We start from the raw sequence: 21,960 nt of genomic DNA on the forward strand, positions 1-21,960 counted from the left end.
GGGAGGCGCGCCTGACCTATTGAAAACCACTGGGCTAGTGGACATTTGGCTCTAACTTTTTAAAGCTTCAGTTTTATTTTAGTCATAATGAATGAGTGGACAGAATAACATCAATATCTCAACAGTGTATAAAACCCTTGGGGAGATAACGCTTGTTATAACCGTAAAAACACACTCGAATTACATCAGCAATGACCTGGTTTGAAGAATGCTAGAGGGAGCTGCCCTGTAATCTCCACGTGTTTCAAAAACACTGTGAAAACGCTTCAAGTAACCTTCTAAGTAACCCATTCAACTTTCCCTGTTTATTTTTCTGCCATACCTGTCGGTGCCTTTGTGTCAGTTCGCTTCACTTTGGGCATCCAGAAAAGCAATACTCCAGGAAAAGAGTTGGCCATTTCAGCAGCAGACATACGGCTCTGAGCTAGCCGAAACGCGGTCGGACCAGTTCCCGGGTCATACTCTAGTCCCCAGCATGCAGCAGGCGATTTCAGTCCAGATTTTGCGCTCACCTTGGGAGCATGGGTCCTCTGCTGGCTGCTCTCACTCTTCCTGAGGAAGCAAAACAATGACAGATTCTTTCACTTCAGCATCTGGTTAAGCGGAAGTGTGACTGCAGACTTAGCTTTGATTAGTTAGTTCGCCAAGCCCGGTCAGGTCTTCTGGACGAAAAGAATTTCCCCCTGTGTCGCTCCATTGAAGCGAGGGGAAATGAGTTTCACAGAAGCACCTTTTGTGAGCCTTTGGGAGGGCCAACGAGGCCCGCATGGCTGGTCGCTTCCCCCAGCGCAGCCTTCTCCTTCAGAGTCCCAGGCAAGAATTATGAAAATCATTGATTTTTGTGTCCATGGTTTTCACCCCCAGGTGAAAATTAACATTATCTGACTCTTATCTTTGGATAAAAGTTGAGAGGTCTAGTTATTCTTCTCCTAAACACTTTAAAGGGTTGTAACACAAAGAGATGGATGTTTGATCAGTCTTCTTTTCAAAGTATTTCTGTATGGTCCTGGATCTTGCACCACACTTAACAGCTGGCATCTTATAGCTTCCACATTATGGAGCACTGCTCAGAAAGTTAGGCATTTTTAATGTTATCTAACAGAATCAAACCCACCTTGGGTGCAGTAAAAACAGCAGCACAAAGAAATGCAGTTGTGTGCTTAAACCCAAGGGGTCTTATTAGTAGTTGGTTCTAGATTAAGTTAAATTCAAACTAGTATGCCCAAATCTAACATTATCTGCTCACTATCTTAAGTAGCAAAGAAAAGCAGTAGCCACTTTTGCTCAGAGACTTTAGTTCAGTTCTCATTCCCTCCTTATTTTATTTAAGCAGGCATACTTAAAGCTAGGGTCGGTGATTTTTCCAGAAGTTTACCCAAGTCCCCTTTTTAAATAACTGCACATGTGCAAGACCACCTTACTCTGCTCTTCTGCTCTTCAGGGGGAATTGCATGAAAGAAAATCTCCCAAATCCACTCTGGTCTGATTTCTTTCTACTCAGTTAGCTACAACGAAAATTGATTCAAATGGTTTTGATCAGGGGCTATGAGGCTTTAATGATTAGCACTAATAATTTGCTTATTAGTTATTAACTTTATTTAACCTGGAAGAGGGGTGTCTATTCAGTTGTAGAACTGAGTTAGAGTTGCCCAGCAAACGTTCATAACTTTAATTACAATTGGAATTGGAGTTTTAACCACTAGTGATCAGCATTTATTGATGCCTTTAACATTTTTATTCAGATATTTCATGGTACATTGAAGTGTTTAATCATCTTTTAATAACATCATGATACCTTTAACTAATTATTGGGAGCTTTACAGACAGGTTTTACATGGTATATTTATTTTATTTTGTCAACCCGTTCCCTCCATATTACAGTTCAGATGACTGCATAACTGAGGTCTTTTAATAAGTTTCAGACATGTTTTCAGTTATGCTCATACCACTTGCGAATGCGAATACAGTCCTGTCTTGCACAGCTTTTCAAATCTACCATTTTGGCATGAGGTTGAGCACATAGTTCGATCAGCTCAGTCACTGCCTCATCTGATGTCTGGATGTGTGTCTCAGCTGTGGTGATCCACTCCTCTGCCTCTTCTAATCTCTTATTGGTGATTTGAATGTCTTCAGATATTTTTCAGTTGATGGGAGTTGTCCTTTCTGAATTCTTTTAGTTCCTTCAGAATGATGGTCAAGTTGCCGCTTTCATTCAAATTTGCCATGCACAAAATGGCTTCAGGCAAGACCACAGGCTAACACACTAGCCTAGCGTGAGGGCTGACTTCGACTTGAAGGGTTGTTACCAGCTGAAACAAAGAGCTTCACAAAAACTGTGGGAAGCTTTAAAATGGAAAAGAACAGAGCCGTGCCTATCGGCCAAACCAAGCAAAGCGCAAATAGATTATCATGTAGATTCAGTCACACACATAAGAAATATTCAGCACAGTTCAAACAAATTCCCCTCTGGAGTACTTAAGCATTAAACCTGTTGCTAATATGTTCTGCCAAGGCACAAAATATTACCTTATAGAGATCTCTTTACTTATTTGTTCTTTCCAAAAAGCAAGATCGGTGGTGCACAGCTCAGTGTCTTTGGATCTCAGCCAGATTGACGGGGAGAGGAAATATAATGTTGGCTGGTGGTGCTGAGGAGGCAGAATGTGCTGGTGCCGTCCCGGCTAACCTGGATGGTGACGACTTGGAGCTGCGGCAAGCATCTAGTTTCAGCGGGGGCAGCTGCGAGTTCTTGAGTGGCTCGGTGGTTTTGTTTGACTAAAACAAAATGACTGGGCTTCATTGATTCACTGGGAGATGTAGGATTTCCAAGTTGAATTAACAATGAATTAATGTTAAATTAAAGTCCAGACCTCTCTGGCATACAACGAATGAAAAGTGATGCGGTTTCTGTTGGTCTTGCCAAGAGATGCACTTGGGGGGCCCACCATGTGCTAGGGAAAAGCATGCAGCTGAACAGTCACAACCTCTGTTGTCATCTGAGCTGTGGGCGGTCTGGGAAGTTGTAGTCCCAACTGTTACAGTTGGTCACGTTATAATAGCATAACAGAGGCAAGAGACTGTCCAGTTTAAGTTAATATTTTTATTTAAAAGAAATATTTTTTATAAAATACATTTTATATATTTTTCTGTTCAATCTATAAAATGTCCAAATTTAAGCTAAACTCATGGAAAAATTCACTAAAAAACGGGAAAAAAAATAAAGCAGCTAGGAGCTGAGGCCACTGGTGAAGTAGAGACAACTAAGGGGTAAACTAAAGTAAGACACACAGCAAAATAAGGGAAAAAATACACCTCAAACCAAGAAGAAACCACCACCAGGGAATCCACCAACACAGGCGTCACCATCAGCTCCTAGGTACAAAAATTTTATTAAAATACAATTTCACACTATAGTTTAGCTTAAAAAAAACTGTCTATCGGGCCACTTTAATATGGCCTTCAGCCGGAAATGGGCTGCCTATTAGGCCGTGGGCCAGAATCTGTACGGTGACTTTTAGTATGAACTGTCAGGGGGCAACTTTCTTGCACTTGGATCAGTTGCTACAGATAGTCATTTCAAAACACCAATGTTCCCACGTTTTAACTTGCACATTAATAAGTTATAGCCGATAAAAAGAAATATAAACCATTGCACTTAGGTCCAAGAGGTCACGTGATTTGAGTTTTGCTGCTCAGCCAATCAGATCGGCGTATTGTCAGCTGTGCCAGTTCAACCAGTTCATCATGGTTGCGCCAAATGTTGTATGTGTTGTGCAATTATACACTGTTTAAAGTTATTTAATGTTTCATAAATAACTCTCTGTCTGTTAAGTATTGTCTGTTAAGTATTGTCTGGTGATGATGAAGATGATATCAGGACAATGGTTGAATGGGATGAATTCGAGCACTAGCGATCTTTTAACAGCAGACTCTGCACACGCATAGATTAAAGGGGGGACAACTTCTTCAAGTTCAAGAATTTAATAACAGAAATAAAATTAACATCCACAGAACATCACTATGTAATGTTGTTTATCTGAATTAACACGATATTTCAATCACTAAATCCTCTCTACTAGGCTAGTGAGACTTAACTAAACTACTAAGCAAAAAGAAGATAAAAAGAAGCTAAGCTAAGGAACTATTTACATGCAAAGGTACACAAAGACGAAACAAAAGTGGTTGATCATAATCAGATTAATTCAGTGAATCCTTGTTTACTGTAGATCTGATTCAAACAGCATGAAATGGAGTTAAATTAGCTTAATTAACATTTGGCATGTTTTCAATCCATTCACAATGCAAATCCTGAGTAAACAAAATGTTATTTGATGAAATAACATTTTGTTTGAGTTAAAGAACCAAAGTTCATCTTAAAGAATGTGAATTGAGGTTAAATTAGTTTCACTAATTTAGAACAACATTTGGTATGTGTTTCAACCCATTCACAATAGAAATCCCGAGTAAACACAAAACATAACTTTGAGGAAATAATATTTTAAAGAATGGTTTGCTCAGTAAAATCATTTAAACTTTATGAACGTGCGATTTTATTAATGCAAATCTACCTCCGGGCGCTAGGGGTCGCTGTAGTGATTAATGTTAATCCAAAGTGTCTTTTTAAATCAGTAAGGCTAATAGCACAATCGAACGACGGTGGAGCGAAACAAACCAGCCTTATGCTTTAAAACAAGCTCCTTTTTTTGAAAGTCCGGAACCAGATGTAACCAGGAGCTAAATAGCATTTTGGCTAGCGGGTTTTTGGCGCTGACTTTGAAAGCTTCGGCTTTTATTTTAGTCATAATGAGTGGGCCGGATAATGTAAACATTAATATCCCATCAATGTATGAAACCCCTGTGGAGATAATGTTTGTTATAACCATAAAACACATTTGAACCATATCAGCAATGCCATGGAACAGGATGCTAGCATGGGCTAACTTCGTTAGCACCTTTGTTTAAAACACCATGTGGACGCATCCCAAACATTTTCCATTATGTAACCTTTCCCTTTGGGTCTCTCTGTCCAACCTGCCGGTGCCTCATGAGAGTTCGGTCCACTTTGGCCATCCAAGGAAGGAGCACTGAAAAGCAGGGAAAATCGTTCGTCTGTTCAGCAGCGGGATAGCGTGCAGCTCCTCAGCTATGAGCTAACCGGCAGCGTGGTCAGGCAGGTTGGAGGCATGTAGCCATGAGCTTGCTGAAGCGTGGAGCATCGGTCGAGATCGGAGGCTCAGAGGTCCTGCAGACAGCCTTTGACCCGGTTGCAGTCACGATTTCAGCAGGTTTTCCTCTCAGCGTGGAGAAGTGGCTCCTTGCCATTTTTTCAGCTCTGTCTGGAGTCCGCTTTCCTGTAAAGGCTGAGGAGAAATAAACAAAGCTGTTTCTGCATGGCAGGATTCTTCAGTCCAGCTTAGCTCCAAGTTTTCAACCACAGCAGCACGGGGGCAAATGCCCGCAGAAACAAAGGAGGATTACAGCAGCATGAAACGGCAGCAGTACAAAATAGAGGCAGAGTTAATATTTAAAGGAAAAGTGCGGTCAAAATCAGAATTCAAACTGCTGAAAGTACTTTAAATATAAAACTACTACATACTGTTCAATAAATTATAAGTTTTTTTTAATTAAGAGTAATTTTCATTTAATCATGTTTATGTGGAGGCGTCCATCTTGGTCAAGAATAGTACTGTCCCCTCCCAGTTTGTGACGTCACATCGGGGGACCGGCTGTTGAGCAAGTTCCAAGGCTCTATATGTTTGTCACTACACGCACAAAATGGTGATCTGCACCGCCAAATCTACTTTAAGCAGTTATCATCAGTTATTACAACCATAAACTGCATAAAACACAGGCAGCGCTGCTCCTTTTGACTTTACTCACTCTGCTCCTATGGCAGGATGAGCTTCAGTGCGTTATGAGGTGGAGGGATATTTCCGCTGGTGTCTGTAGTACGGCAGTGTCACTTAGTTTAGAGCCGAAACAATCCACTTCACTTTCTGACACAAGCCCAAAAAACTTCAACTCGTGAAATTAACAAGCTACTTTAGAAAAAAGAAGATCAAAGTCACATAAAATAAGGGGGCTTCGCAACAGTGAGGGCGGGTCTGTTATGCAAGCTCTAGCAATTTTGGAACAACGTAAGCTAAGGGGGAAAAAAAATAATGCTGTCAACGCACCTTAAAAAAGGCGCTGTTATGGTCAAACAAAATTAACGCCTTAATAACGCATTAAAACTGACAAGCCCTACTGACAGCCCTACTTCTAACAGATATTGTTTTGGTCTGCAGACAGTGCTCAACAAAAAACACCTAGTGGTGAAGTTTTGCTTATTGCGCCAATACGGAGATCCACGAGAGTGCGCTAATACACACAGACGAGCTCTGCCCAGACAATGGACAAAATTATAAGACACACTACATATTCTTTCCAAGTGTGTCATATCACTCCGCCCCTCTGGTCGGGTAACCAAAGTTCCCCACAAATTCTACATTATAAAAAAGAAAAACCTACCGAAAATTCTTGCTCTCTTGTCATCTTCAAAACATTCTTTTTCGAAATGTTGGCTGCATATGATGTTTCTCTCTGGCCAGAAGTTAGATGGCAAATCCTCCCTCTTCAAGTTGGCAATCCAGCGACAAGCCCGTGTTGGCTCATGAATCGGAAAGTTGAAATAAGTAATGTTTTTTCCACTTTTACCCGATGTATTGGGACATCCAACTGCCATGCACGTGGGCATTGTTGCTTCAACAATAGCTCACGCGGATTACATTGGTGAAGTCCGCAGCTGTGTAGAACGGTTCCTATTGAGTTTGCTTGTAAAGCACTGAGAACTACTGTCGGCTCACCACAATGCCTGACATCACATCACAGGATGTGATGTCAGGCGGCCGTTTTAGCCCATATTTGGGCAATAATGGCTGCCCCCAGTATCGGTAATCGCGATGACAATTTATGTTTTTAGTTCTTTACTGATTAACGCTAAATTTATTAAATCACCACAAACGTATTAGTTTTAGTTATAGCTAATGATCCACTGATTTTACCTTGTTGACCAGACTTCCCCTTTAAATATAAGAGCCAAGTTACCAAACAGACACAATTTACCACATTAAGCTGAACTGCAGCTCATGGGAGGGGAGATGCTTTGCTAGAGCAGTGCCCTTGTTGCCTATAGCAGAATAAGAACCTAAGTTAATGCTAGGCTAATTGAGCTCTAAGGGCCAAAATCCATGCTTTCCGATCGGATAGATCCGCGATCTATCCGTGCTGCCGTGGGGCGCAGAAAAACACGGAAGTGGAAAGCTGGGTTTGGCCAAAGAGTGAAGTCAGAGAGGGAGCATCACAAGAGACCGGGCTTTCATAGGAATCCGACTGATGCAAGGAGCCAATAAGAACTCTGGCCTTTAATTAGGAGTCTGCCTCTAACCCTATGCTGCCACATACATAAACATTAGAAGTGCGCATGCACAGCTAGCAAGCGGAGACTAAGAAGGAGCATGTATGCTTACTGCTGTTACATGAGCGGGATGATGATTGGCATGGGGGACAACCAATAGATGAGGCAATACCCCCGAAACTTGAGGTACAGAGAGGAGTGAGAGCAGGAACAAAACTCTTAACAAATCAACGCTCTTCAGTGCAAAGAGCGGTGATTGGTCAAATTCATTACTGGCCTGCAGATCCCACAGAGATACATTTTATTTATTTATATTTATTTATTCTGAATGCATTGACTACTTTCAGGATGTAAGGACGATTTTACCCAGTATAATAGTGTTTCTGAACAGGACTACCAACTATAGCTTTAAAGGAGCTATAAGTAAGATATTTACTGTACAATCAACCTAAATCAGTCATCTGTCACCCAGGATGGAAGTAACATTCCCTATCAACAATTGGTCTTCTCCATCAACAATGTCAATCAAGTGTTTCTCCATTCAAACCTATGGGCCGGAACTACTTTGGTTCAGAGTGTAGCCTTTGTTTACTTCCTGGTTCCTGAGTCAATCATATGAGAGTTCTCAAGGTTCCCAAATCAGAGCGCAGTATTTGATATTTTATTTTGGCAAGAGTAGCAGCCTGCAAACATGGAAGCCAGTAAGAGAAGCGTACCAGAAATAGAACTGAATACAACACCGTATACTGTACACCTGTGTAAGTAAAAATTCAGTGGAGTTTTACAGCCGCAGGAACATTGGGTAAATGCCGGGTCTCCATGAAAGGCATTGTGTGGTTGTACAAAAGAACAATTATTCAATTTGATTAAAAGATTTAAAGAGATCAAATGTTGAAACAGAGTAAGCTTCTGTGTGCATGGTGTTTTCAGTAGAATTAAAATATCTATACATAGTCCAGTTGCACTCAAAACATAGTACATAAATATCGATAAAGTGTCCAAGAACAAATGTTTCCAAACCTTTGAATGACATTGTGTACAGAAAGTAGTTACCCATGGTGCTGTGCTTTTTTTCTCTTCTCAGATTGACTCTGTAGCACTGGAGCGGCATCTTTTCCAGGGTCCATATCCCTATCATATCGCTGTGGTGCATGAATTCAGCAACCCGCCAAATATACGCAACAAAGTCCGCATTCGCAGCTGGATGGACACCATAGCTAATATCTGCCAGTAAGCATTCAAAGTAATTTGATTAATTCCAAATTTAAGTATGCATAAAAATATACAGTATGTTGAGTTTTAGGTTTTTGAAATATTTTTTTCTTTACAGCTGAATATAAATCCAACTCTAAAAGCATATGTTAAGTTGAAAAAAAAATCACACAAAAATGTTTCCTTTCAGAATAAGGAAAACCTCTTGTTTCAGTGCAACACATATGAAATGGGTCAAAAATAGATTAATGATTGAACATTTTTATGACTTAATTTTCAGCTTAACTTTGTGAAAATAATTTTGAATGGCTTGTTAATTTGAACCAGTATATCTTTGAACAACTGTAATCATATCAATCTTGTTAGTTTGAGCTATTTTCATTCATTCTACAAGACAATGATAGGAATAAAAAGCACACACTCATCCACACCATAGAGATTTATGTCACTGAAATGTAAAAGTCTGACCATTATGAAAAGATCCAACTTAAACAATTGTAAGTAGTTGGACAATACTGTTAAAATAAAGGTCTGGATCCTGAAACAGTTGAGGTCTTAGCCCAGGCCCAAAATAGTTTCATTATTATATCCCAGTTTAGAATTATATTTAAAACTTGAAATAATATTGGACATCTAGGAGCAGTATCAGGTTATACAATCCCCTTCACACATAATTGTTGCAACGCCCATGTTTTCAACGCAACTCTCTTCCTGTCTGACTCAGGACTTTCCTGTGAAATTGTTGTGTAGTTCCAACCAAGACTAGACACAGTTGCCTAGAACCACAGTCTGCCCAGTCCAATTTACTTAAACCAGATGTAACTGCTACAACTTAATTTTTCCTGGCCTTAAGAAGAACAGGAACAGTTTCACCAAGGAGATCAAGGCAGCTGAGTGAAGATACAGTGATAAGTTAGAAGGCAGCTTCCCACCTAATAATTCTGATTGAGTCTGAAGGACCTTGAAAAACATTGGAAGCTATAGGAGCCCATCCCTCCTCTGGTGACCACCCAACTGGCTGACAGCATCAACAGCTTCTTCTATAGGTTTGAAAACCTGACATTCACATCTCACTCCCACACAAAAGGACTACTTGTATACCCTACCAACAACCCTAAAACCCATCCCCTCTGATCCCCTACCTGCACTGAAGATGAGGAAGATGTACACAGAGTAATGGCAGCGCCCTGTGGGCACCGTGTAAGGCAGAGTCCTTTTGCAGCATGGCCTCAGTAAATCATCTCCCCCTGAAATATTTGTGATGTATGCTATGTTATGGCGGTTGTACTGAAACAGTAATTTCCCTCTGGGATTATTAAAGTACATCTGATTCTGATTCTGACAGGCCACAGCAAAACCAGGAACAAGTCTCCTCCGTTTTGAGTTATTTACTGATTATGAAAGAGTGGACTTCAAGGTTTCCAATGAGAAACTTGTGTAAATCAACAAAGAATTGATGAAGATATGACCATTTGAATGTTGGTGCTCTGCAAAGAAGATTAGTAAGAACAGGCCTCAAAGTTTCTTTAGAGTCAGCCTTCAGCCAGGGGGTGTTAACAAAAGCTGTTCATTTGAATTGCTTTGCATATCTTGCAGCAATACCTCCCACCCTTACAATGCCTGTCAATAGAGGGTCCAGATCAACTCACTGCACTATTTTGTTCATGTAAAGATAATTTACAGCCCTACATGTTTGCATGTACCTCTGCAATGAACAAAGCCTCTGTGACGTATAACAGCTCTCTATTGGCTCATGACCTTTAACCTCTCCTGCAACCTGTGGAGGACCCAGCTCTCCTCACCCACTCTAAATTACCATCATTCCCCACACATTGACACACACAATAAAGTTCTAAGAATGCTTTACGACCATGTAAGCACAAACTGAGAAACTGAAACTGACATTTCTGCAAACACAGGCTGTAGAGTATACATATCATTCTGTTAAAGGTGGCAGCATTTTTTGCACAAGGTTTAAATTTAGAAATAGACAAGAACATTTTCTACTACAGTCTGCCCTTTGATTAAGGAATATTCACACAAATCAAAGAAAATTTCTAAACCAAATGGTAATATAACATAAAATGAAAATCATGAAAGCTTCATGAATCAGTCTCATCACACAAGATCATAGTCTTAGCATTTATCTACAATTTTGTGTTCAACTAATTAAGTAAAGGCCGATTTAGATTCCTATATGCAAATTATTTTAATATACATTAGACTAGGTAATCTAAGCTTACATACTAATTAAGGTCAAATTCACCTACTCTCACTACCCACCTCAAAGCCTCCTACGTGCAACTTGTGCTTCATGGATAAACCATCCATCCATTGTTATCAATCCATAGTCACATTAGGAGACATGTACAGCAGGTAGAACCTTCCACAATGAGAAAAAAAAACATTGCAGGCTCTGGGAAATCCCGCTCTCGGCCAAACTGAGCCAGGAAACCGCTGTTTTGAATTTAATAGATACCATTACCATCTAATATTGAAGGATCTTTATAGCTAATCAGATCCTTGTTCATCCTATGTCAAATCAAATGATTGCATAAAACATTGATCTTGTTGTGAGTCTGGAATAACCTCTTCTCATTCATCACCATAGAATCAATTTAATTTAGAAATAATAATTCATCATCACAGTATGACTGTCACAACAGGACTTAAAACCCAATCATGGTGGAAAACAAAAGTTAAAATAAAATAAACCCAAAAGTAATATAACAGAATGTAAATCCAAGGATGCAACATAAACATTTGACCTGTGGTAAAAGCAAATAGCAAACAATTGGTGCATAGTTAGCTCTGGATTCTTAATGTCTCTATTTTGTGACTAACCACACAAACCCAAAACAGCTACAGAAGCAACTAAGCAACTTAAACTTAAAGATACTAAAGCTTCCCATTTACCAAAATAGAGGCAAAGCATCCAAACAGTGAGGTGTCACCCCTGAATTTTCTGCCCGTTCCTCCCTAAGGGAACACAGGCCTTCAAATGCCTTTGTCACGGACCCATCTGGAGATGTGTTATTTGGAATAAATATACACTTGGTGTCACCAAGCAGTGCACAAACACCTCCATTTCCAACTAAGAGTATGTCTAAGGCCATTCTGTTCTATGGGGTGCCCCCAGGGACATATATCAAAATTAACTTCCATATACACATGTTAAATTAAACTCTTCCATATAATATAGTGAAAACCGTGCATAAACACTAGTGAAAAGCTCTCACATAAACTAGTGAAAACATTTACCTCTTATATAATCTACTCAAACGTTCTCATACAAAGTAGTGAGAACTGTTCATATAAACTGGTGAAAAGCTTTACCTTTCATAAAACCTACTGAAAAGCTTTCATAAACACTACTGAAAAGCTTTTATATACACTACTGAAAAGCTTTTATATACACTACTGAAAAGCTTTCATAAACACTACTGAAAAGCTTTCATAAACACTACTGAAAAGCTTTCATATACACTACTGAAAAGCTTTCGTAAACACTACTGAAAAGCTTTCATAAACACTACTGAAAAAGCTTTTACATACACTACTGAAAAGCTTTCATACACACTACTGAAAAGCTCTCACACACACTACTGAAAAGCTCTCACACACACTACTGAAAAAGCTTTCATACATGCTACTGAAAAGCTACGGATTTCAGTTGAAACGAAAGGCATTTCAGTTGAAACGGAAGGCATTTCAGTGAAACAGGAAGGAACGTCATTAACCCGGAAGTTATTGTAAACAGAGGTCATTCCGGTTAGCTCCGTACATTTTGTGCACTCTCCGGCCGATATTTTATCAAATATAATTATTGATTACTGCTGAGTAGTGATGGGTCCGGCAACACTGATGCGTCGGCGCATGCGTCAAGCTCATAGAGCGAAACCCGTGTCAATGCGCGTATCGCTATGGGAAAGTCATCTGATCGATACAGGAACTGTTTCAAACTGACTGATGTGCTAAACTGTGTTTATAAGCAATGTTCTGTTCCCTCTAAGCTGCGCGCGTGTGCATTCGCGCATCTGGATTCAGCACGCACAGCAAAGCTATGCTGTGCAGTAAATAAAATCCAAGCTGAACTGTTCGTTTTCTTTTTAACCATTTTACAACTCTGGTGAGATGGTGTTCCGCAGTCTCGCTCTGTGAGCGCCAGGTGCTGATCGGAGCGCACCACTGATGTGTTTGGCAGACACCTTTATGGTTGGGCAGGTTGCGCTGTGCGTCTTTGTTCTGAGCCTTGTGTCATAAAAAACGGCTGATCTACCCTGAGTGGGAAGCTGCTGCTCTGAGTAGTTCTCCATCACTCTGTCATACTCAGCGTTTCTGATTTCAAAACACATGATATATGTCAGGTAACTAAACACAGCGTCCGATCAACCATGAGTTGAACGTGAACACGAGCACGAAAAAAAGCCTGATCAATGGAATGCAAATAACGCGATTCACCATGGCAACGACAGAAAATAAGCTTGGAACTGTGCATGTCCTGCTAGTAGAATTAGAAATCTTTAAAGAAGGCATATGGACAATATTAAACCATAAGAAACAATGCCGTTGCTGCTGAAAACCGCAAGGGAAAATTAAGTAATATATAATAATAATAATAGTAATTGTTGAAAAAGTCAATGCATGTGCAATATGAAAGTTATGTGATGGAGAATTAAAGCTGTTTTCCCACACTTCACTAGTTCAACACAAAAGGGTTAAGTTAGAAGTTTTATGTTTAACAGTTCTCAACTAAAGCATTAATTGCCTATATTCAACATTTGTAATTAATGATGGGATGGTGTGTGTTATTGAAATAACTGATATGCTCATCTTTTTGCCATTGTTCACCAATCCTTCTAAAAATGAGTTGACACTGATTGTCTTGTAGATGTTTAATGTGCCAACCTCACTTTACAACTACATAGGCTATATGGAATGGAAAATTAGAGCTGGAAGTGCTGAAATTTGATACAGAATAAATTATTGCTTTCATTCTGCATAGTTATTTTATTAATCTTGTGGGTCTCTGACTATGGAAAACCTTTAAAGTGTAACTGAGTAACATTTCTGACAGCGCAACATACAGTTGCCTCTGAGAGATTTTCTGTGTCTCCTACGTTATTAAAAAGCTGCTGCTGGCATAAAAATGAAGAGCAGTACAATTAAATTGTTCAGAACTGAGCACGTTCCCTCGTTATTTTAGAAAAGCGATGTGCGGCTGAGAATATTGAAATAAATCATCTAACGACCCCAAATGAGCCCTAGCCAGGACCATCTTCACAAAAGCTGCCTGGCCCTACTTCAGGCATGTTATTGGGCAGTTTGTTGTTTATAAATCATGTACTAAAATGCCAATTTGTTCTTTTTACATAACATTTGGCAACATTTGACAAGTGGGCAGGCAGATCCAAAGTGCCACAGCTAATGCCATCCAGGAGGTGCACAGATACTTGGCAGAGGGTCCCAAGATCCTATGATTGACTGGAAAAAACAAGACAGTCTGTCCAAACCTCTTCCGCTTTTCATTACAATTTCTCTGCACTGCAGCATAATCTGTGCTTCATCAGGTGTTTTCTACAGCTGGAGAAGTGATATCAAAAAAGCGTAACAGATTCAATATCAAAACATCGAAACAACGTATTTTTTTTTAAATTTGTAAAAAAAAAAAAGCCAGTCCACAAGCATCCTCATTTACAACATGTTTACTTAGAGGTTATTACGTTATGATTAGGGCTGGGCAAGTTAACGCGTTAATTTCGCGTTAACTCATTAGACTATTAACGGCGATATTTTCTTTAACGCGCGTTAACGCATGTTGGTCACATGCTTTTATTTTGTGAAGGTCTGTTGCTGCGGTGTAGGGGTTTGAATCAGAACAGTAGGTGGCGATAATGCGCCAATAACCTCGCTGTCAGCCCAGCCTCAGATTCAAAGAGGAAGAAAGGTGCTGGCCGGAAAAAAACACAGCTGACATGCGGAAGGCGGTGTTTCCCGCAGGTACCGCGAGCGAGCTTAGGCGAGGCGAGGCGGTGAGTTGGCGGCCGGAACAAGTTTTGTGCGGAGCGGAGCGGAGCGGAGCGGGGGGGTCTGCATCGACGCCGTCGGTGAAGTCGCTTCTCGTTTCAAAGTATCCATGTATTTTTGCCTGTTTTCCCCCTGCCATTCACTATATGCACAACAACAAAAAACCGCGTATCAACGTCAAATAAACGCAAGCAACGCAAGCATATCGAGTTAGCAAGCATTTCAGTTTAAAGTTCTTCCAGCATTGAATATGACAGAAACAAGTTAGTTGTAACCACTGCCAAGTTAAACTTTGGTATTAAACATAAAATGGTAATGCTGCTCCCTGCTGTCACCTCAGAAATTGCCTGTTTTTGGTAGATTTTTTCCCCATAAATAATTCCCTGTCAGTGGCAATAAGCTTTAATTTATTATTATTGCTGTTTTTTGTTTTACATGTTTAAGTTGAGCTTTAAACTAAATATGTGTTACTGATAAGTGCTACAAATGTTACAACACTTTTGTTCATATGGCAGCAGAACATTAAAATAAAAGTGCTCTTTACACTACTTTTGAATTCATTCTTGGAGTTTGTAAATACAATGCGATTAATCGCGATTAATCGCGATTAATCAGTGCGATTAATCGCGATTAAATATTTTAATCGTTGCCCAGCCCTAGTTATGATACAGGTTCACATTATTTATTGACTGTATAAAAAAATCAAAGAAATTTTAAATTTAAATGAAAATATGAAATAATACAATGCAACATACAATGACTTAAATTGTATTATTGTGTATACAACGTCATCTAATCAGTGTCAGTTAACGCTGTCAACTAGGTTGCCTGTAGGGATTTTTAACATCCAGCAGGTGTCAGTATTCAGTGACACAGTATCGGCACAGTATCAATACAGTTTGGCAACGTGTCGAAACACTTCATGACGCCTCATTGACCCATCACTACTGAGCAGCTACCCGCTGAACACCTCAGAGAAGCAGAGGCATTACTCAACTTTATTTTGTCTTCAACGGAGACCCTGTTCCGGATCCTGTCAAATGCTACAACGCTAAACCGCTATTTCAGTAGTGTGTATGAAATCTTTTTTAGTAGTGTGTATGAAATCTTTTTTAGTAGTGTGTATGAAAGCTTTTCAGTAGTGTATATAAACGCTTTTCAATAGTGTATATAAAAGCTTTTCAGTAGTGTGTATGAAAGCTTTTCAGTAGTGTATATGAAAGCTTTTCAGTAGTGTATATGAAAGCTTTTCAGTAGTGTTTATGAAAGCTTTTCAGTTGTGTATATAAAAGCTTTTCAGTAGTGTGTATAAAAGCTTTTCAGTAGTGTATATGAAAGCTTTTCAGTTGTGTTTATGAAAGCTTTTCAGTAGTGTATATGAAAGGTAAAGCTTTTCACCAGTTTATATGAACAGTTCTCTCTACTTTGTATGAGAACGTGTGAGTAAGTTATATAAAAGGTAAATGTTTTCACTAGTTTATGTGAGAGCTTTTCACTGGTGTTTGTGCAAGGTTTTCAGTAGGTTATATAAGAGGTAAATGTTTTCACTAGTGTATGTGAGAGCTTTTCACTAGTGTCTATGCATGGGGTTCACTATATTATATGGAAGAGTTTAATTTAACGTGTATATGGAAGTTAATTTTGATATATGTCCCTGGGGGCACCCCATACTGTTCTGCCAGGCAGTTAGTGAGTAGTCAATTTGGTAAAGGTAGGTAGCTAGTAAAGGTAGGTAGCTAACATAACATGATCACACATAGAACGTGACAATCCACCCAAATAAAATTGACCATCCCGAACTCAGTCATGTTTTCAAATGGATCGTCCTCAGTAGGATCTTTTTTTTAAAATAGGAATTAACACAGTCATTAATATGGCCTTCTCCAGGAACAGAAACGTAGACCATGTGGATGTGAGAAGATGGCAACCTGATAGCATTAGTTCCTCCAGATCCATGTGCTTTTAGGCTGACAGCTGTTTTACACTAGCCTCGTGAGACCATCCTGATCTCGCGAGCTTTCAAGGTTTCACTTGCAGATCAGTCTGGCTACTCTCCGTTAAAGAAAATTTGGAGCCGTTCACCAAACGAACGTCCAATCAGCGTTGGCTTTGAGGCGGGTTGAGGTGTGACGCAACGAGAAGCGTGACAGTTCAGTCTAAAGAACATGGCGGCTTCAGCCGATGAAACTAGCGTTAGCGTGGCTATCGAGCAAGTTTTATCGGAATTACAGAGTATTTCTCTGCTGAGCTAACGAGCCTTTACCTGCAGCAGCAAGAGTAGCTTGGCTTGTGGTTGTCTTTTCGTCGTCGCTCTGTTACGAGCGACATCGAAGCATGTTGACGAGTACGTCATATGCTTCGTTGATCTGATTGGTTTATTTGGCTCGTCTATCACCAACATAGGCCAATCAGCTAACCAGTATTTTCGCCCCTTCCCAAAATTACTTCAACGGAAGGTTTCCAGATGGATATGCGAAGCAAATCTATCTGGCGGCGTCAGGTTAGTTTTACACTTGTGCTACTGAGCTAACCACAGTAATTGGATGCGTTCCAGTGTGCGACTAGCATTTTTTCATATAATCTTAAATTTTACGTTGTTCACTTGCAGATATTGGACAAAATTTGTAATCAAACTGGATCAATGACTGTGCTTTTTGTGTCTTTTTCTCAGAGAGTTAATCAAGTATGAGTTTTTCCCAGAAACCACAAGAAGAGAAGATGACATGAAGAAGTATCCCAAATACCCATGGGGTCGGAACATCTACACACTGGAGGGTAATTTCATGAAGCCAACATTTAAGACTTGACCATTTTCTTTTCAATTCAATCATATGTAATGTATTGCAAGGGACCAAATTTAAACAAGGACAAAAGGCGATCCAAAAAATTTAAAAACTTCAATTTAATAATGTTAAAAATGGTTAACAAAAGGGTCAAGCTTCAATTCAAAATAACTCAAATAATAAATAACATGGGTTTGGGCCCAACTCAATGTGGTCAACTGAACAGTGTCAACACACAAACAAAACTGACCCCCAGAAAAATAAGACAAATATAGCAAAATCATCTTTAACTTAGCACAAATAAGTGAATATTAAAACAACAAAATAACTAGTTCAACTTCAACAAATAAACCCCCCCACCCCTCCCCCCCTCAGTCATTTTGAGTAGTGGTATGTCAGTGTAAGTAAACCATTTAGACCAGGGGTCGGCAACCTTTACCACTGAAAGAGCCATTTGGACCCATTTCAGACAGTAAAGAAAACACTGGGAGCCACAAAATCCTTTTGAAATTTTAAATGAAATAACGCTGCACATAAGGGCTTTTTGCAACAAAATGGACCCGCACCAGAACCAATGCACCTCTGCGCTTTTACTTCTACTGTTGTTTTATGGAAATCATCAATTCTGCTAATGTCAGAGTTTTTATTTTGAATAAAGCTTGGTGCGAGTAAACGCACATCATGGTCGGATTATTTTATTTTCAGCCCATATAAATGGTTCATCCGGAATACTTTCTTTCCTTTTAATCCGAACACATTTTAATCACATCTGCGAAAGTGAACGAGCTCCTGTCATTAACCAGCTAACAGCTGCATTAGACGAGCTATCAGACGTTCAGGCGGCACCTGAGACTCGACTTCAGCTGCGCAGGACTCCACTCACAGCCTCGAGCCAAGCACTGTTCGTTTTCCTCACTTTGAAAATGAACAAATGTCAGAGATAGTAACGACTCTTACCCTGCTGTTTAGCTCTCTTCACCCTCATCAATGACTCCATGTTATTTTAGGTCACAGTGTTTGTCATTTGAAGAATTTACTAAAAAAAAAAGCAGCATTTGAAAATGCCGCCTCAACTCCGCCTCGCTGTGTTTATGTCACTGCAGCCAGTGAACTACCAGTTCTTCTTCTTCTTCTTCTTCTTCTTGAGTTTATTGACGGTGAGAAAAAAAACTTTTCAGTGTGCATTACCACCACCAAGTGGTGAGGAGGAGTGTTGGTCAGCAAGCATTGACGGCTGCCTGTGGCTCCGCGGCATAATTATTTTCAACACCTGAGCCGCATCAGAGCGATCAAAGAGCCGCATGCGGCTCCGGAGCCGCAGGTTGCCGACCCCTGATTTAGACAGATATTAACTAAAGTGTGCACCCATCAGAAAATATGTGTCTAAAATAACTTGAGCTTAACTTGTGTATGGTGTCATCTTGAACCAATAAATGTAAATATCATCCAACACACACTCCCTCCTCTGAAGGCTTGCTGGCACTACGGGGCAGGTAGTCAGCAGTAGTATTCCTCCTCCCAGGAATGTGATGCACTTAAAACTTGTAGGGTCGCTTTGCCAGGTAAAAGCGGGTTATTCGACTGTTTCTTTCGTCCTCTCTGACCATTTTAGTGCTTTGAGGTGAGTTTCCAGTACAACATCTCTTCCCAGGAGGTAATAGCGAAGTTAATCCAGAGCCCACTTTATAGCCCGTTATTCCTTCTGAATAGTTGAATAATGGGTTTCTCTGGGAAAACGTTTTTGGCTGATAAGGGCAATTGGATGGCGGTCACTAGGGGGGCCCTGAAGCAACACAGCACCAAGACCTTTATCTGAGGCATCAGTTTGTAAGACAAACTCCTGCTGGAAATTAGGGCAACGGAGCACAGGATCTTTGGATGCTGCCTTAGCTTCTTTAAACCACAGTAGTACGTTTGGACCCCGAAGACTGGTCATGTCTATAAGAAGAGAAGCTCTGGCAGAATAAATGGGAATAACAAAAATGATTTAAGTTGTTTTCTTGTCTGTGAAAGGGGGCAGGATTGTGTGGCTTACTTTTTTTTTTTAATTTGTGGCTTCACCAGTCCTCCTCCAATCACAAAACCTAGGTACTCAGTCTCCATCTTGGCAATTTCACACTTTGCTGGATTCACTGTCAGACCTGCTTTCTGGAGACACTTAGACCACTTTCAGGTGTTGCAGGTGCTAGCAATTGTTGTAAATAATGATGTCATTCAGATATGCAGAGGCAAAATGGGAGAGGGCAGTGAGTACTTTATCCAATAGGCGCTGGAATATGGCAGGAGCCCTGTGAAGTCCAAACAGCATCACTCTAAAGTGGTAAAGGCCCCAGGTTTTTCTGAAAGCCGTCAGCTCTCTGGACTTTGCTTTTCCAAGTTTCTCAATTAAATCATTAATGTGAGTTGTTAGATAGGAATCAAACATTAATTGATTCCTATCAATTGGATTGCACCACCTGCTCTGTGATGCAAGAGAAAGTATTACCTCAATTGCCTTTTTGAGTGGTTCCAGAAGTCTCTCAGGAATGCGATAGCTCATTCATTTTGGAGCAGTGTCTTCTTTTAAGGCAGTGTAATGCACTTCCATCACATCAATATAACCTGGATTCTTCTGGAACACATATAATGGACTGACACTCCTCACCTCCAACTGCTGTTCCGTTGACAGATGATCCAAAATAGGCTGGGAAGGTAATGGAACAGGGAAATATTGCTCCTCAGGTTCTTCATCCTCTGTACTATGGATGCAGCAAGAGTCAGATTTCTCTTGGTCCCGGGATACCCACTCTTTAAGCAGGTCCACATGGAAAATCCGAGTGGAGTGGCTTTGACCTGGAACAGAGACTTTGTATGTTGTTGGTCCCAATTTCCCAATTACCTCATGAGGATTTTGCCAGTTGGCTAGCAGCTTGCTATCCTCTGAAGGCAGCATAACAAGCACTTTCTGGCCCAGCTTGAACTCCCTCTCCTGGGCTGCAGCGTCATAACAGGTCTTCTGTTTGCACTAAGAGGTCTTCATGTGCTCCTGGGCCAACGTTGTCATCTTGTCCAGTTCTTCCCTCCCACTGAAATTTTGAGTCAGATCTTTTCACAGGGGGCTTACCCACAGCTGACACCTGTTGGGCTGGAGGTTGCTTGCAGTTATTCTTTTTCCAGTGTTACGACCCGTCTAAGGGTGGCCAGATCATAACATGAAGGATCCATCCTCTTCAGATCCCAAGCAGCCAACACACACAAAATTGAACATTTTATAATGTTATTTATTTTACAAAAAGAGGTATTTGGGATTGAGATGGTACAACAAGTGGAGCATATGGCTTCAGACAGAGGTAATGCTGAAAACAACAAACAAAAGGAAACTATCTGAATATTAACCAACTTACCTAATTTAAAGTAAATAAACCAAATGTCAACAACTTATCTCCCTAATTAAGAAAAACATGAGAAAACTAAGGAAACAGAAATGGCAGCTTACTCCTACAAGCTCCACAACTTTACATGGTGTTAACAGTGTGGCCGGATGAGATGAGCTGAGGATGGATGCAGGAAGTCCACGTCAGCAGCTTTTATATCCGTCACCTCCGGGAGGCCACCAATTGGACGTCTCCATCGTTGTCTAGGAACCAATCAGAGACAGGCACCTGCACACTCATATTTACATAAGCTTATGATGCCAGTCGTAACAACAGCTTTGGAAAGCCCATGACAAGTCCTCCTCCTAGCAGCCACAAACACATTAGCCAGTTCAGTAGCCTTCTTTGCAGTCTTTGGATTATGTTCCTTTATCCCACCCGTAGTTCTGGTGACAATATTCTTGAATACTGTTCAAGAATAATTATTTTATTGATTTGTTCGACTGTTTTACCACTAGGTTGCACCCGTTTGCCGTACAGCTCCTTCAGCCTTATGTAGAGCCCTTTTGCAGTTTTTTCAGGGTCCACCTGAAGCGAGCAGAAGCTTTGCCTGTAGGTTTCACAGTTAATGTCATACTTCTGCAAAATAGCTAGTTTGACTTGGTCATAGTTCCTAGACAAATGAACATCCATATGAACAAAGGCACTTCTAACTTTGCCTGTTTGCAGAGGTATTAAATGAAAAGCCCAGTCAGTTCTCTGGAAGAAAGAATGTGCATCTGAGACATTGATGTGCATGAAAACATCTTAGACACTTTCATTTATAAAATTCCCACAACACACAGGGTAAAGGCATCCTTTCTCTCCTGGTGGCTTCCTCTGCCCCCATTTGCATTTACATATTGTGTAAATGGGTGCGCTGATGCTGCCCGCCTTCCGGAAGGGGGGTGGACTGCACTGAGCCCTCCTTCTGACCCTCCCATTTTTAAAATGCATTCGAGAGCAATATGCAACAACAAAACATTTGAGTGGGCGGAGGCAGGCACGAGGCTTTCTCACACTGCTGTTATCCAATTTCTATCCTGAAGTTGGGGCCTCAACAGGAGTGGGCCGCGTAGCTGGGCTCAGAGCTGGTGATGGCTGTTGGGTCCTGGGGGTCGCACTTCTGCTCTCCCCAGGATTATGGAGG

General features: G+C 40.5%; 1 protein-coding gene across 5 annotated transcripts in view; it reads left to right on the top strand.

Annotated features, from left to right (window-relative positions):
- The window catches only part of fbxo38 (F-box protein 38), a 189,429-nt gene that overhangs the window by 154,538 nt on the left and 12,931 nt on the right, over positions 1–21,960 (top strand). For all 5 annotated transcript variants that reach the window (XM_036130053.1, XM_036130054.1, XM_036130055.1 and 2 more), the window contains 2 exons: positions 8,481–8,626; positions 17,307–17,410. In XM_036130053.1, the coding sequence (XP_035985946.1) occupies positions 8,481–8,626; positions 17,307–17,410 (250 nt within the window). The remainder of the gene's footprint in view (positions 1–8,480; positions 8,627–17,306; positions 17,411–21,960) is intronic.

The sequence above is a fragment of the Fundulus heteroclitus genome, unplaced genomic scaffold (assembly GCF_011125445.2).
Source record: "Fundulus heteroclitus isolate FHET01 unplaced genomic scaffold, MU-UCD_Fhet_4.1 scaffold_28, whole genome shotgun sequence".
Classification (NCBI taxonomy): Eukaryota; Metazoa; Chordata; class Actinopteri; order Cyprinodontiformes; family Fundulidae; genus Fundulus; species Fundulus heteroclitus.